Below are 15,970 nucleotides of genomic sequence, written 5' to 3' on the forward strand. Positions count from 1 at the left end.
ACAACAAAGAGGAGTGGGGGGATAGACCAATCATTGACGCTGCAACATCCACTCAGGGACGTTCGTACAAGCACCTAGCATTCTACACAGTTTACTAGACCTTCAGATGGGTGTTCAGGTAATACTCGATAGCATCAAGATTCGAAAGGTTTTAGAGGGAAGTGAAAAGATCACATTCAAGTAGGAGACAATCACTGCTATGACTCCTATAAACTGTTGTGTTTCACATCAACCAAATAATGGAACAGAACCCCTTTTTCACTTGTTAAGCCTCACTGGGACTCACATGCACCTCACATTATTATTATGTGTGCACCCACAATAATATTGTGATTTGCATGCTCATCTCAGTTCCTCCCAAATTATGTCAAATGGTCCTTCAAACTCAGATATCAAACAGGGCTGTCAAAACATCAAGGTTACAAGAATCCCAGGGCTACGACACACTAACAACACATCATAATTAAACAAGCAGTTCATGTAGTTATGCTATAGTGACGAGTGTGTGTCCGTATGCTACATCATAAACAGGTGTACACTAGTCATGTAATGTATGCATCAAGTGAGAAAGACGAACCTTGCAATCTGGAGCTGAGTGTCATGGTCGTATTCCCATTTTCAGAACGGTTCAGTTATAGTCTGGTTTTATAAAAACGTTTTTAAAACCAAGTTCACTATAACCAGTGGCTCTGATACCAAACTGTCACACCCCTAAAATACCACATGCGGGAACTCCGCGGGATGTGCGACGTACCAGGATTCGAGCCACCAATCACATTGAACCACGCATTGTATTTAAACAAAACATATCATTAATTGCCAATAGTAAATGTCAATCATAAGATTAAACCAAAAGAGTTGTGTAGCGGAAGCATATAGTAAATCGTTAAGCAACTGTTTCATAATAAATGTTCAAAACCAATGTATCAAATATATGTTTATCCAAGAGCCTCGATCCATGACCACTCCAGCACTCCCAGATAGCAAGTCCATGTCAAGAAACCTAACGACCTGCAAGCATGCAGACAAGTGTGTCAGACGACGCTGGTGAGTTCAAAGTTTTGTTAACGCGTTTAGTTACCAGATGTGTGTTACAACAGTTCAACGTTTTGTTTTGATGTTGTTATTACTCGATTACCGTATGTGGCGACTAGATGTGAATGCCCAACCCCAATGCCTCTAACTAGGCATTGGTCATGATGTCAAGGTTCAAACAACCTTGAATAGATGTAAGGGGTCTTATATGTACACGATGTGAATGCCCAACCCCAATGCCTCTAACTAGGCATTGGTCATGAAGTCCAGGTAATTAGTTCACGCCCGTCCTTTCGGCCTGGTGTGAGGGTGCCAAACCTAATAGCGCTATCAACTAAATACCTCGTTGCTTCTTCAGCAACACGGTAGATGTATGGGGTCTTACATGATTTATACTGTATTCAATAACCAACATCCCAAATAAACAGTTTACCTAGTATTCCCTTTAGAAACGTTTACCAGATGTCCCAAACCACCGGGACGCATGCTTAGAAAAGTGCAGTGAACTCACTTTGGTTTGCTCGGTTTGATTAATTACTTGTTAACCCTTAGACAATCACAGCCTATGATATTCAAGCACTCGTAATCAGTTTATATTCACATACAGTCATAGCACGCATAAAAGCTATCACAACAGCTATACAACTCATAACGTCACATAATTCACGTATACGATCTACAGTAATGCTTAACAGTTGTGTGTACAATACTTAGGTGTTTGTACCAGGTTATGCCACTTATCATAAGTAATCATCATTAGTAGTAACTACTATGCTTTCATTAACCTATTCGTTTAGTAACTAAGCCAATTTACCTAATGAGTTCACAAATATACACATCACATACTAGTCAATTCTTAATACTCGAACATATGCATCAGCCCATTTATTAATCCTCCTTGACTTGTGCAGCCCAATTACAAATCATAAATAAAATGTGTGCTAGTTTGTGTGGGTGTGTGTCCCATTAGTGCCCGGCCCAAACCTTAATACGGCCCAACGCAAGTTTTGTCCATGTGTGTGGGCGGCCCAATTATACTAAGCCCATAACACTTGTGTAATGCGGTTTAGTGTACGGCCCGGAATCGTATGGCCCATCAAAATGTAGCCCACGGTTTACCCAACCCTCCATAATGTGCGCATACGCCACTGGCCCAAATCAATTACAACCAAAATAAATCCACAAGTCCTTATTTATAACCTAACAACTACTCATTAAAATCATGTGATCAGTTCAAGAACTCCTAATAATCCCATGGGTGCACATTAATAATCAACAGGAAAAAAAATCATGAATGGCACATCATAACCCAATTGTACTCTATAGTGATTCACCCTAGTCATGGATTCATCTTTTAACCTTAACGTTATTCATAATCGCATGGGACATATCATTACTATAATCATCATCGTGCCATCTATGGACTAATCCCTAAGTCACGTTCTAATAATATATGCCGATAACATTCTACGTGATCCTAAACCTCTATCAATTTCATACAAGTTCACGTCATATATACAACTATCATTACTGGCAAATCAAGTAGGTACAATCAAGTTCAAACCATAATCAAAGATTATAAACATCCATTGGTCACAATCAGGTTCCCATAACACGATCATCATGCAGCCTACATGTACACCTTTGTTATTCAACTTGCACATAAACACGATTATCAATACAGATTATACAAAAGAAATCACTAACCCAAATGGCTCGATCGACTAAGATAATGATTCGAGAGGGGGGTCTACCACTGCCATCATGCGATTAGGGAAGGAAAAACTCTAGGGTTATGCAATTTTTGTGATTACGAATTAATGAAATCTCTGATTACTATCGGGTGCACAAAATTCACCTAAGTGGGCCGGACCCAGTTGACTTGATGGAGGGTGTGAATCTGGACCCATGTTACCCGAATAATAAAAAGAGGGGTGTAAAGAAGTGTGCGGCCCAATGAATGAGGTGTGAGACACCATCTTCTCACCACAATACTATTAAATTAACTAGTCATATCATATCAACAATTCGTATAAACAATAAACAAGTCAACTACAACAAAGCAATTCATATAAGCAGTTCATATAAATAATAAACAATTTGTTCATACGTATAAGCAATTCATATAAGCAGTTCATATAAACAATAAACAATTTGTTCATACGTACACATCAAACGTCAAAGGAACTAATACATAAAATGACCTTGAAAACTAAATACGAGTTGTCACAAGTTCGTTTGTCTAAAATGATTTTTGAGGTACTAAACATAATTGGAAACGTATAGTTGCGTATATGGAATTGACGATTGACTCTTAATAAACGAATGCAAGTATAAGATTGGCATATGTATTGGATAGACGAAAGTAGCATGCTAAGAATGAAGTCTCGTCATGGATAATCGGAAATAATGCATTTGTGAGTTGTTTAGAGTTTGAATTAGGTCTAACAGGTCTGCAAAACACTGAATTTCTCATGGCACGTCTTACGAAAGTTTGGTAACATGATGAAAACACTTATATATAGGAAGTACCAGCGTCGTATCCACCATGTTTTGACCATGTTACGTCCGTTTCGTATTCGGTGTCATGTTACGTTCCGTGTCTTACCATACACAGTAGTACACTCTATGGTTTTAATACGCCCATCACTATAATCTCGTGTGCAACCGCGATTATTTTGATCGTCGCATGATCCACATAGCTTGTACTAGTTATGTATGAATCAAGGTATACATAATTTTAAAAATAAGAACGTGTACGTATAAGAATATAGTATATATGCAAGTCCATGCTTAAGTATGTATGAGACCCACGTGAGCGAATCTCTCGGATTCCACTCGTGTACGGGTACGAATGTATGAATCATGAGTATGAATGAAAGTATGAACATAAATATGAGTTTAAGTATGATTATACACGTAAGTATGAGTATAGACATAAAAAGTATGAGTATAAGTATAAGCATAACACGTATGAGTGTAAGCGTAGGTACGAATAATAAACTTACGTATATAGTGTAGGTTGGAGCATAACGAAATTGGACACATAAAACGTTTGAGAAATTTTGAATACGTAAAACGAGTGACATAAGAGATTTCGTCTCGAGGTATCGGTTAAAACGTGTACGATGATATGTATGTATAGTGGTTTAAGCGAAACGTCTAGTTTATCGAATCAAAAATAGATCGAGTTTGATTTGGAAGGTAGAATATAACTAGTAAATGTAAGACATTATAAATTATTCATTGGTTATGCATAACGTATTTTGAAATGAATGAAATGCTACTTTTGTTTTTAAAAGAGTTTACGTATCTTGAAGATTGTCGGTCCCCATGAAGTCTTCTAGCCCACATGTTTTGAAATTTGAATAACAAATTAAGCAGTGTAGAAAAAGGTTTTTGAAAATAACGGGTTTGTTTCATTTGCATCAAAACAAGAAATTTTGAATTTTGGAGGTTCTTGTGAAAACGTCGATTCTTAGAAAAGAAATTTAGCATAAGGACTTAGTGATTGTTTAAAAAAAAATAACAAATGGTTTGTTGATGTTGAAAAGCATCTTTGGTAAAATGATCGTATAATATTTATAAGATCTTAAAAGTATATGAGAAAGTTGGTTTGAATTCCGATTGGGAATGAAAGTCTTTAGTATGGTGATATAACGTAAGTGTGTGTTTTAGTGATTAAGTCGAATATGAAGTTCATGGGCAATAGATTCATTGGACCGATTAAATTGATGGGTAGCATCTCGTAAGGTTTTGAAATTTAGGTAATAAAACGTTTTAAGACATGATTAAGAATCTCGTGTATATGAGTTGAGTGAAAATAGATTGTAGAATAAGAAGTATATGTGATAAAACAATGTATTTTGAAATTGGTATAAGTAGGTATTTCGAATAATGATAAATGATTTAGGTATAAAACATGATCGGGTTTTCATAATAAGATATTTGGAAGAGACGTTTTGGTAACGATCACCTAGGTAACGGAATCACCTCTAACTCGTTGGTGAGGTCGTTTTAAGAAAAAAAAGGGAGTGGGGTTAATCGTCAAGGTAAGGAAGTCACTCCTATCTCGATGATATGTCTCCATTTGTTGTTACAAGGAATATGAATAAAATTATACGAAATCATGCATATGTATAAATGTATGAAAAAGATTTAATATGTTGCGTGTGTGAGAAGAAAATATCGAAAGTAAACTTTTGAATTTGAAAGGTTGCATCGTATAAAATAAATAATAGAAACACATGTTTGATTAAAATTTGGATGGTTCCAAAACGAAACTTCGACTAACCAAAGTGGTCGAAAAGTCTTTTGAATTTGAGGAGCATGCTTTGGCCTAATAGGTAAAATACTCTCGCCGACAAGTCGGTTAACGGGATTTACCCTTCCGGTTACTACATGTCCCCAAATCAATTGAAATTTCGAGACTTGGCGGGATTAATGAAAATTAAGGAGTGGAACTAGTCGACAAGGTGCGGATTTCACCCCTAACTTGGCGATTTAGTATCCTAAGTGTGGTTGGTACTCGTCGAGTCAAAATTCGAATTCAACACCATGACGAGGGTCCACTAGAATTAAAAATTTGAACTTCTCCATCAAGGTGAGGATTTCACTCCTAACTTGATGGTGGATTTCATGTAAAAGAAAAAGTAGATGGATTGAGGGTCTTTCACCAAATTATGGGTTTCACGCCTATTTTGGTGAAGTCGTCTCGTTTGTGTAATACGAGTGGTTTTGATGTTAGTATAAATGAGTAAAAGACGTAAGCTCAAAATAGTAATAACAAGTATAAGCATAATAAGTATTGCAAGAAATAATACGAAAAGGCATTTCAAGGATAGCACATAAGGATGAAATAATGCAACAAGTATTAACAAACAAAGCAAGTATTAACACGAAAGTGGCATATATGTTTAAAAGCCCAAAAGCAAGTAAATAAGGAGTAAATAATGTATCATGCAAGTGGTTCAAGCAAAACATAAGAATAAGGCTCTAGAACTATAGACTAGGTTAAAGCATTCCTACTTTTCCTAATTCCCTATAGTTATGGCTCTGATACCAATCTGTCACACCCCAACCAATGGCGGAAACATCGGGATGAGACAAAGTGTGAAGATTGCTAGAGACATCATAACGCTATTTGTGACAATATTTAATAAACCAATTTAATTTCATAATTCATTTGTCAACATTACAAAGAAATCAAATAACGTCAAGTTCAAAGGAATTACAATACAACATAATCAAAAGTGATACAACGATTAAACCTAAACGTCTATATGTGTATCTAGGCATCAACGCTACTTCATTTCATAGCATCATCATCCTCAACCTGTAAAATGTTTAAATAAAGTTCAATGCAAAAGCAAATGCGAGTATACAAGTTTAAGCATAAGTATAAGTATAAGTATAAAAGTTTAAAGCGAATCCACATGGCAACTTAGTTTATACGAGATCAACCTATCGTGGCATGCAATATTTCTAGCCAACCTCTGTTTACGCAAGAAAGTTTAATTAATTCAACATGACCCAAGTTTAAGGGGGCGGTGCGTTACTCCTATAGCGCTATACATGTCGAAGGGAGGCTCGTGAGAGCTAATGACTAAAACATATCACATAAGTATGGTCCACGTAAGCATCAAGTATCATAACATTGTATTCGTGTATAAGGATTGTTTTGTACATTGCATAAAGAATAAGTTTAAACCCACACCCAGGTTCCATAGCTTTTGGTCCGCATTCCCATCATGATTTTCCTAGTAAACATGTTACACCCCAAAAAATGGTAAACATAAAAAAAAGGGGTTGCGAGTATACTCACAAAATTTGCATATGCTTTCCAATTATCCAATGTGACGAAGTTGATGAGGTTAGAAAGTTGAATATGTTCGCGTAGGGATTTAGGAAGTTAAAACACAAGAATATAGGTATTCGAAAGTAATCATCCTTTAACACCAAGTACTTGTTCTTGACACTATGAAACCTCAAGGGTTAATGTTTTCATGAGTAATATACTCATTAGAATCGTAACAAGTCTTATGTCTTAGATGATGTTATTATAATATCTTGACGAATGAACACAAGTCCATCATCAAGGGTTCGAATAGTATATATATGTATAAGTATTATAGGTAATATTTAGTCCATTAGTCATGCATGAGGTAGAAGAGAAAATCTTCATTTAGGTACCTCTAAATATCATGGAAATCATGTAGGAGGTAGGAAGAACAAGCTTCCTCTAAGTGTTCACCACTACACTTGATGTAAAAACAAACAAGGAGGGTCATGAACATACAATAAAGAATGAATAAATACAACTAATCTAAGGAAAACATCAAGTAATGTGTGGATTTACAAGTAGGATAGCCTAAGCTAGTCCTATAATCACACAAACATCAAGCATTAGGCTTGTTCATTACTTGTGGGTTAAAACCCAAACAAAACAGAAAGTATGTGAGGTTTACACCTCTGATTTCACAAGTCTCAACCTTGTTTTTAAGCCTAACCAACCATAAGATAGGTTGTAAGCATTAGGACATAGGTTTGAGTGAGTTAAACTCAAGTTTAAGTAAGTATTGATAATGATTAATGAAAAAAAATTTGAACAGTGGACTTTGAAGCCTATTTGCCGGAGTTCCAGGGGTTTATTCATTGAGAAACACCCTTGGAATCGAAGATAAGGTCAAGCCAAGCGTTCTGGAAAAAGAATGAGCTAAAACGGATGAGAAATGAAGAAGTTATGCCCATTTTCGTAAAGCTCGATGAATCTGTCTTGTTCTGGTAATCAGCTACGTTTTTAGAGTATTTGGGAGTGATTAGAGAGTTTTTTTGGAGTGAATAAGAGGTTTGTAAAGTGGAAAAAGAGTGGGGAAAGTGTTGTTTATATAGGGAATGATTAGGGTTAGTATTAAAAGGGTATTAATTGCAAGTTAGTTGGGAAGATGGAGCCCAAAACCAGCCAATGGCTGAACAGCCATGTCTTCGGCTGTGGTGAAGTAAGGCCGCATGCTTGGCTGGCCAAAGCCAGCTAAATATTTTCTCATTCAAGTCCATTTGTTTCCTTTAGTGGAGGACTAATTTATTTAATAAAAAAAAATGGTATGTAACCTAAACTAATATCATGCAAAGTGTTTAAAAAAAAAAAAGAACAGCCAATAGTCTTGCTAGGGTTGGCCGCAAGGTTTTGGTCAGTTTATTCTATCTTTTTTTGTGATATTTAATATATAGTTCATAAAATAATAAAATAATGCCTAACATATAATAGTGTAATAATAAGAATCAACCCAATAAGTTGATCTTTTGGGCTGAGTTACGTTCAGCCATAAGGCCACTCAAAACCTTTAATGTATTTTTTTTATAAAAGATTGATATAATATGGCATATTATAAGATGTATTATTAATCCATGATTAAGCAATATTAATATATGTAATTTTTTTAGCCATAAATATATATATTATCGTTTAATTTACATGAAATTAAGTAATAAGTTTGTATAATAAAAGTATAGGTTGTGTGTTGTGAACGTAGAATCAAGTGTTGGTATAATTGAACGTCTAGAGTCATGTATTTCTTTACGAGACGCATGAATATGCATCGAATCAGTGTATGTATCAAATGTATAAACGGATTTAAATGCACAAGCCTGAATAAATAAACAATGTATAATCTGTATGAAATACTAAATTTTATTACGATCGAATTTACGAATTACGAAAATGAAATTGAAATACGAATACGATACGGATCTAAGTTTCCAAAAGTAGGCACATGAATAATCTTTCCAATTAAAGTAAATTTCGAAAAGCGAGGCGTTACATCAACAGTGACAGAAAGCTGCTCGTACTTAAAAAAAAAGTAATACGCATTGTATAGGCCTATACGATGCGTATTACTTTCACCTCGAGAGACAATGTCAGCTTTTGACTGACATAGAAGTTTGAACCAATTCAATACGCATCATATAGGCCTATACGATGCGTATTGAGAATGTTGATTTAATAAGTCATGGTGTGCCAATAATATGATCCTATATTCATTTGTCTTGCAATTATTACCACATATTATATTTTAGGCATTAGGTGGTGGATGATTTTTGAAAAGATTTTTCTTTTTTTAAAAGACATAGGTGGTTGATTAGGTTCACCAACTACTTTGTAAATATTGGAATTTGAAATTTTAATATACAACTACTTTGTAAATATTGGAATTTGAAATTTTAATATACAAGTGGTTTCAACATGCCATCAATTAATTAATTATTTATTTGTGTGAGTTTTATTAGTGAACACAAAAAAGTAGAAATTATTGGGGAAGCGATTCAAACGAACCCCGACTGAAATCATTCTAAAGGCATTGGAACCAGTTCGTCAAACCTTAACTAGGATCTTTTAACCCTAAATTATTTATTTTTCGCTCAGACTTTAGGAGTTAGGATTTAGGGTTAAGAGATCCTAGTTAGGGTTCGACGAGCCGGTTCCAACGCCGCTGGAATGAGTCCAATCGGAGTTCGTTTCAGACAGTTCCCCGCTGTTCCCCACTTTTTTAGTGTTCCCCAATAAATCTTCCCATATATATATATATATATATATATAGGTAAAGGGTACTGTACAAATTCCCTTATCGTACATTACGTACGCTACAATCTCAGCCATCCGATCATCTTCCCGCAATGAAAATCGCATGTTGTTTTTTTTTTTTTTTTTTGTAATAATTTCGCATGTGATAAATTTGATGAAATAGCAGGTGTTTTTTTTAACAATTTCGCATGTGTTAATTCAATTTCGCATGTGATAATTTTGATGAAATAGAAGGTTGTTTTTTTGTAACAATTTCGCATGTGGTAATTCAATTTCGCATTTGATAATCTTGATGAAATAGCAGGTTGTTTTTTTGTAACAATTTCGCATGTGGTAATTCAATTTCGCATGTGATAATTTTGATGAAATAGCATGTTGTTTTTTTGTAACAATTTCGCATGTGTAATTTTTGATGAAATCGCATGTTAAAAAACCAACATGCGAAATTGTTACAAAAAAAACAACATGCGAATTTCCATGCGGGAAGATGATCGGACGGCTGAGATTGTAGCGTACGTAATGTACGATAAGCGCATTTGTACGTTAACCAGCCCCTATATATATATGTATGTCTTGCATGTGAAGAGAGAAAGTTAGTAAATATAATTTTCCCAAGATACCCTTGCAATCTTTTTTTTCCTACATTTTCATTTTAACCATTGATTTGAAAAAATGAATGGTCAAGATTTCTTCTTATTTTACTTAGACAAAATGAACTTTTTATTTGATATAATCCGATATATCATATAATGGTTAGGTGTAGAATGAAGGATATTATAATTATTATTCCATATATAAATAAGCAACATATATGTGCATCATGACTTGTACCTTGTGCTTGGGGAGTTTTTCAAAAAAAAAAAAAAAAAAAACCTAATTTTCCACTTTTAAACTAAACATTTCATATTTTACATTTTAACCCCTTTTCATTTTTTTACTTTTAACCCAAAGTTTACCATCTTTTATAATTTAACACAACACTTTATTATTTACATCTTTGGTCCCCCATACTTTTAATCTTTCGCAAGTTTTTCGTTTTACATTTCATTCTAAATTTTGCGAGTTAACATGTCGTAGCGTGCATGTGAGGTTCAACGCTCTATTTTTTCATATTTGACAGACCCATCGCAACGCGTCCATTTCTCCCCTTTTGAAAAGTTCGCCGCAACGGGCGGGTCGTTGATGACTAAGTTATTATTTTCTACGTTTTATGTTTCTGGTTAATTTCTTGGCATTAAGACACTGTAACGGATGTGTGTGGTTCAACGATTTTAGTCTGCTTTCCATTCAATGTAATTTTTACTATTTTATCTATTTTATTTTTATGATGTTGAGAGTCGATGTGCTTGTGGCATTGGTGCTACTTGGCACGATTTTACGAACATTTTTAACCTATTAAATTTTTTACTAATTTTCTGTTTCGGTTTACCCCTATACTTCCTTTACTTAAAAACTATTTTTACGTGTATATTTTATGTACGTGTATGTGTAAATATGATTTCTTCTACATTCCGACGTAAACTTTTTTTATAGACGAGCCAGGTCAAATATAATACGTTTTCGTTTAAAGAAACCATTTTTACATGCATATTTCTATGTATGTTTATTTTATGTATGTTTCGTAAAGTTTGTTTCAAACCGAGTGGAGTCAAATTATAGTTTCTTTTTCTTCCCTTTTTTTGAAAGCTTTAACTAATCCCTTTCGATTACATGTGCATATTTTCCTTCGTACTCATTACGTTTTCTTTGTATAAGTTGGGTCACATGTAATACGTTATGATTGTTCGATATGAATTTCATTTACTTTACGTTTGATCCAATCACAATGCTTATACATGTTACACTGAGTTCAACTGGATACGTCGATATGTGTGTTTTCATATGGTTAATGCATCGTATAACATTTGGACTAATCTATTCAATATTTATGATGTACCCGCGCCGCAACGCGGGCGGGTCTTAACCCTAGTTTATACTAAATTACTAATTATATCTATTATATAAAGTTAAGTGAAGAAGTGAAAAGGGGATGGTTCAAATGAAAACCATTTTTATCGCGAAAACTCGAAAACTAACTAAAAAGCCTAAAAACACTTACCAAAAAAAAAATTCAATTTTATTTATAAAAAATCACAGGTTTTTTATATAAAAAAAATTCAAAAAAAAAATTTGTATTACACATGTGCACTACAATTTTTTTTTGAAATTTTTTTATATACTAAAAGTGGCGAAAATTGGTATGAAAAAAAATTGGTATGTTTTTTTGGCTTTTTTAGTTAATTTTCGAGTTTTTGCGTTAAATAGTAGTTTTCATTTGAACATTTCCCTAAGTGAAAAATGAAGGATATATTTTTTTAAAGATTACCAAAACGAGAACTATGCCAATAAGGGGAGGAGGGGTGGTCACTAGTATCACTCCCACTATCCAATCAAATCATGCTATGTCATGTCATCACCCAATATTCTATCACTAGTGATAGAAATGTAGGGGGGTGGTCACTAGTGATAGAATTTCATCACTCTACTAATTTTTTTAATTTTTTATTTTAATATCAGTTAAAACAATAAATCAATGTCTGAATATCAGTGGATTTGAGGGGCTATTTTTGCACTTTTCATCAAAGTGCTATAAATTTAATTGCAAAACGACAAAAGGAATCTTTGTTCAATTCAACTTCAACGCGTTATATAAAGCACGCGTTATAGTTTAACGCGTTAATTTAACGGGCGGCAGCGGTGTTCCGTTATTTTTTCACGCGTGATGGGGGTCGTATAACATACCACCCCGTGTGCCCTAATGCTGAATAAAGTGGATTGACGTGGAGCAATTATGCAATAATGCAAATCCCTTAAAAGCCGTTCACATGCTTGTATTTAACTATTTATAATAGTAAACACAATCACTCACATATGCTTGTAGTTATATAGAGTCGTGCAAACCCCTAAATATTCAACTCACAAAAGATAAATCATGGAAGCTCTAAGAATTACCTCCGCTGTTGCTCCACCACAGTCGCTTATCAAAGCTCACTTGTCCAAACCCATTTTCACTACTCCATTTACTCACACAACATCCAATTTAACCCGATTTTCAAAATCCAAACTCACTAAGTTAAATGTCATTTCTCCTTCTGTTTCAACCCAAACCGAAACCGGAAACCTTGATCATCAAGATGAGAAATTTGACTGGTTTTCTCAATGGTATGCACTTACGCCTGTGGCTGATTTAGACAAGAGAGCTCCCCGTGGGATTAAGGCGTTGGGTCTTGATGTTGTGGTATGGTGGGATAAGAACGAGAATGCATGGAAAGTGTTCGATGATCGTTGTCCGCACAGATTGGCTCCCCTTTCTGAAGGAAGAATCGATCAGTGGGGTCGGTTGCAGTGTGTGTACCACGGCTGGTGTTTTGGTGGCTCTGGTGACTGCAAATTAATTCCTCAAGCTCCTAGTAACGGTCCTGCGGTAAATAAGATCACTTGGGGTCTTCTTTCTTACAACTTCATACATTATCATACAACCATTTTATCCATAAAGGCTGGCAATAGGTAACCTGTAGGTAACCTGCTAAGACACGATAACATAAAAGTACACCATGTGATTTGTTACGTTTTTTAAAATAATCAAAATTTGAAAGTTAGTATCCATTATTTCTCCATCTAGGTGCATAAAATATACATCTGTCTTATAGACATTGGATATAAAGTAGTTAAACGAGTCGTATTTATTTTTAGAATTTTTGTTGTTCGCGTTATCAGATACCTGTTAAACCTGCTAAGACACGATTATCAAATACCTGTAGGTTCATTCTTCCACAAAGGCGTGTGTTGCTGTTTATCCAAGCACCGAGCAACACGGAATTGTTTGGTTTTGGCCCAACACTGATCCAAAATACAAAGATATCCTCACCAAGAAGAAACCACCATACGTCCCTGAAATTGAAGATCCTTCTTTCAGAACCACCATATGCGCCAGAGATATACCATACGGGTATGATCGTAGTTACAGACATACACCAACATATGACATCAATTCAATGACTTTATTTCTACAAAATCATGGGTTTTGTTGATCAAGAGGATGATAATTGATGTAGGTATGAAGTCCTGATTGAAAATCTCATGGACCCTTCTCATGTTGCATACTCACACGCTGGGATAATGACTTATTCACCACCGCCCAGATAAGTATTCAGCAATCAAATAATTCTTATTTCCTTAATTTTCAGGATAATCAAAAAACAAGAGATAGAAGAAATAGATAGTGACTTTTAACATTTTGAAATGTACATTGACTTTTAACATTTAAAGATAGACTTTCTAAAAACCAACCAATCAGAAAAGACTAAGGGTGTAGGGAGTGGTTAAACTCCTAAATCACCCAATCAACAAGTGCCAGTCATTTTACAAATTTTGTTTACCTATTGCTTAAAAATATTGGCGGTGGTTAAACACTTTGTAATAGGTAAACTATTTTTTTTAAAGGGAAAAATATGTGATTGGTTGAGAAGGCATGGACCCCACCACACACCCTCTCTTTCTCCCCTTCCCTCCCTTCACCGACCACCGTGTCGGTGAACCTTCACCGAATTTCCCCTCCATTAATTTGCTACTGTTGAACGGTAAACAAACTTGGCGGTGGTCACCGATTCGGTGCCGACCACCTTTATCGCTCCCACACCGTATGCCCTAAATAAGCAAAATCAGCTACAAAAGGTTAGATTTAGCTGGCACAAAAATTTATGGGTCCACACAACAGTTAATCTAACAATTACATGTGTAAAGTATCGACTATATCTTAGCCTGCAAAGAAAAAGGGGGAGCTAAATGTGAGCTAGCGGCTAGGATAGAGCCGGCTAATCCTTTTTCCCTGGCTAAGATAAAGCCAACAGATTACGCATTTACTTATTAGATTGGTTGTTTTATGGAACTATTGTACTTCACAGTATTGTTTTTGGTGTCGCCTATAATAAAGCAAGTACTTAGTCAACTTTGCTTATTTGGTGTTTTTTCATTGGTTGGTTTTGGATATGTATATTTTCAAATGTCATTATTCAATGCCTATTTTTATTAATCTTTTGGGTCAACATGCATATTATGGTGATTTTCCTTAGTTTTCTCGTGTCTTGATAATCTCCCCTGCCTAACAAAAGTTTCCTTTGCACGGTTAAGCTTGATCGAGAAGGGGGTGCACCTATCGATATAAGCATGCAAAAAATAGATATAAATGGTTTTACTGCAAGCGAGCATCAAGGTCGTGTATGGACCTTTGTTTCTCCTTGTCTGCTAAAAGGTAGTCTCACAATCAAGGAAAGTTCAAATAACACACAGGTAAAAACTTAACTTTTGTAATTAGTGATCTTGACTGGGTCGCATTAGGGTTGAAGGGTCAAATCCTAACATGACAAGAGATTCGGTAAAACTGGCACCAATAAAACTCGTTTAGAGTTTATGTTCATGTCGTAATTTTGTGCCAAAGTTTCATATCGTAAATGGTACTTCATTCCTTTAATTTGATCAATTCAGGAAAAAATGGTACAAAAGCCAGCTCGAAAGCATCTTCTTATCTTTTTTTGTACTCCGGTCAGCCCGGGTAAAAGCATATTCATAGGCATTGACGCAAGAAACTTTACTGTTTGGACCGATCCATTTGTTTCAAGATGGATGGAGCATATTAAGTCGAATTTAGTTATTGATTCAGATTTAAATCTTATTCGAGTTCAGGTAAAGCTATCCCAACCCTGATTGTGATTCAAATTGTCGTATCCAAATTTTTAAAACACTATGCCACTTTTAGGAGGAGAAAGTGATGGAGGTAGGTCCTTCAAATTGGCTAAAAGCCTGTTTTGTGCCAGCCAAAGCAGATACTAATGTGGTGGCATTTAGAAAGTGGCTAAAGAAATATGCAGGTGGTCAAATCAATTGGGGAACCAAATTTAGTGGACATTTTCCACTCACCCTTCCTAGAGAACAACTGATGGACAGGTTTACTTATGTGAATAAGCTTCAATGACATTAAGGTTTATCTGCTTTCTAATTGATTTGCTTTTTAGGTACTGGAACCATGTGGTGCATTGCAGCAGCTGCAATGGTGCATATAAAGGATTTAATGCGCTCAAGATCACTCTTCAGGTCTTTTCAGTTGCTTCAGTGGCTGTTATGGCTACAATCAAACCAGGGATGATATCAGTTGCCAGAAGAAATTTACTCGCGGCTGCTTCAATTGTGTGCTTTCTAGGATCAAAATGGTTGTCATATTTCATATACAAAAACTTCCATTTTCATGACTATAATCACGCCTTTAAATGAGTGTTTTCATGTATTATTGTTATTACTATCAATAAGTTTCTTTCGGTA

General features: G+C 35.2%; 1 protein-coding gene across 1 annotated transcript; it reads left to right on the forward strand.

Annotated features, from left to right (window-relative positions):
* The first annotated feature begins 12,465 nt into the window (after positions 1 to 12,465).
* Positions 12,466 to 15,970, forward strand: LOC110904747 (protochlorophyllide-dependent translocon component 52, chloroplastic). The gene is made up of 7 exons (XM_022150601.2): positions 12,466 to 13,079; positions 13,417 to 13,604; positions 13,711 to 13,797; positions 14,779 to 14,944; positions 15,140 to 15,337; positions 15,411 to 15,598; positions 15,667 to 15,970. Exons 1-7 carry the CDS (start codon positions 12,588 to 12,590, stop codon positions 15,920 to 15,922), a joined length of 1,575 nt encoding a protein of 524 aa, XP_022006293.1. The 5' UTR covers positions 12,466 to 12,587; the 3' UTR covers positions 15,923 to 15,970.

The sequence above is a fragment of the Helianthus annuus genome, chromosome 14, assembly GCF_002127325.2.
Source record: "Helianthus annuus cultivar XRQ/B chromosome 14, HanXRQr2.0-SUNRISE, whole genome shotgun sequence".
NCBI lineage: Eukaryota > Viridiplantae > Streptophyta > Magnoliopsida > Asterales > Asteraceae > Helianthus > Helianthus annuus.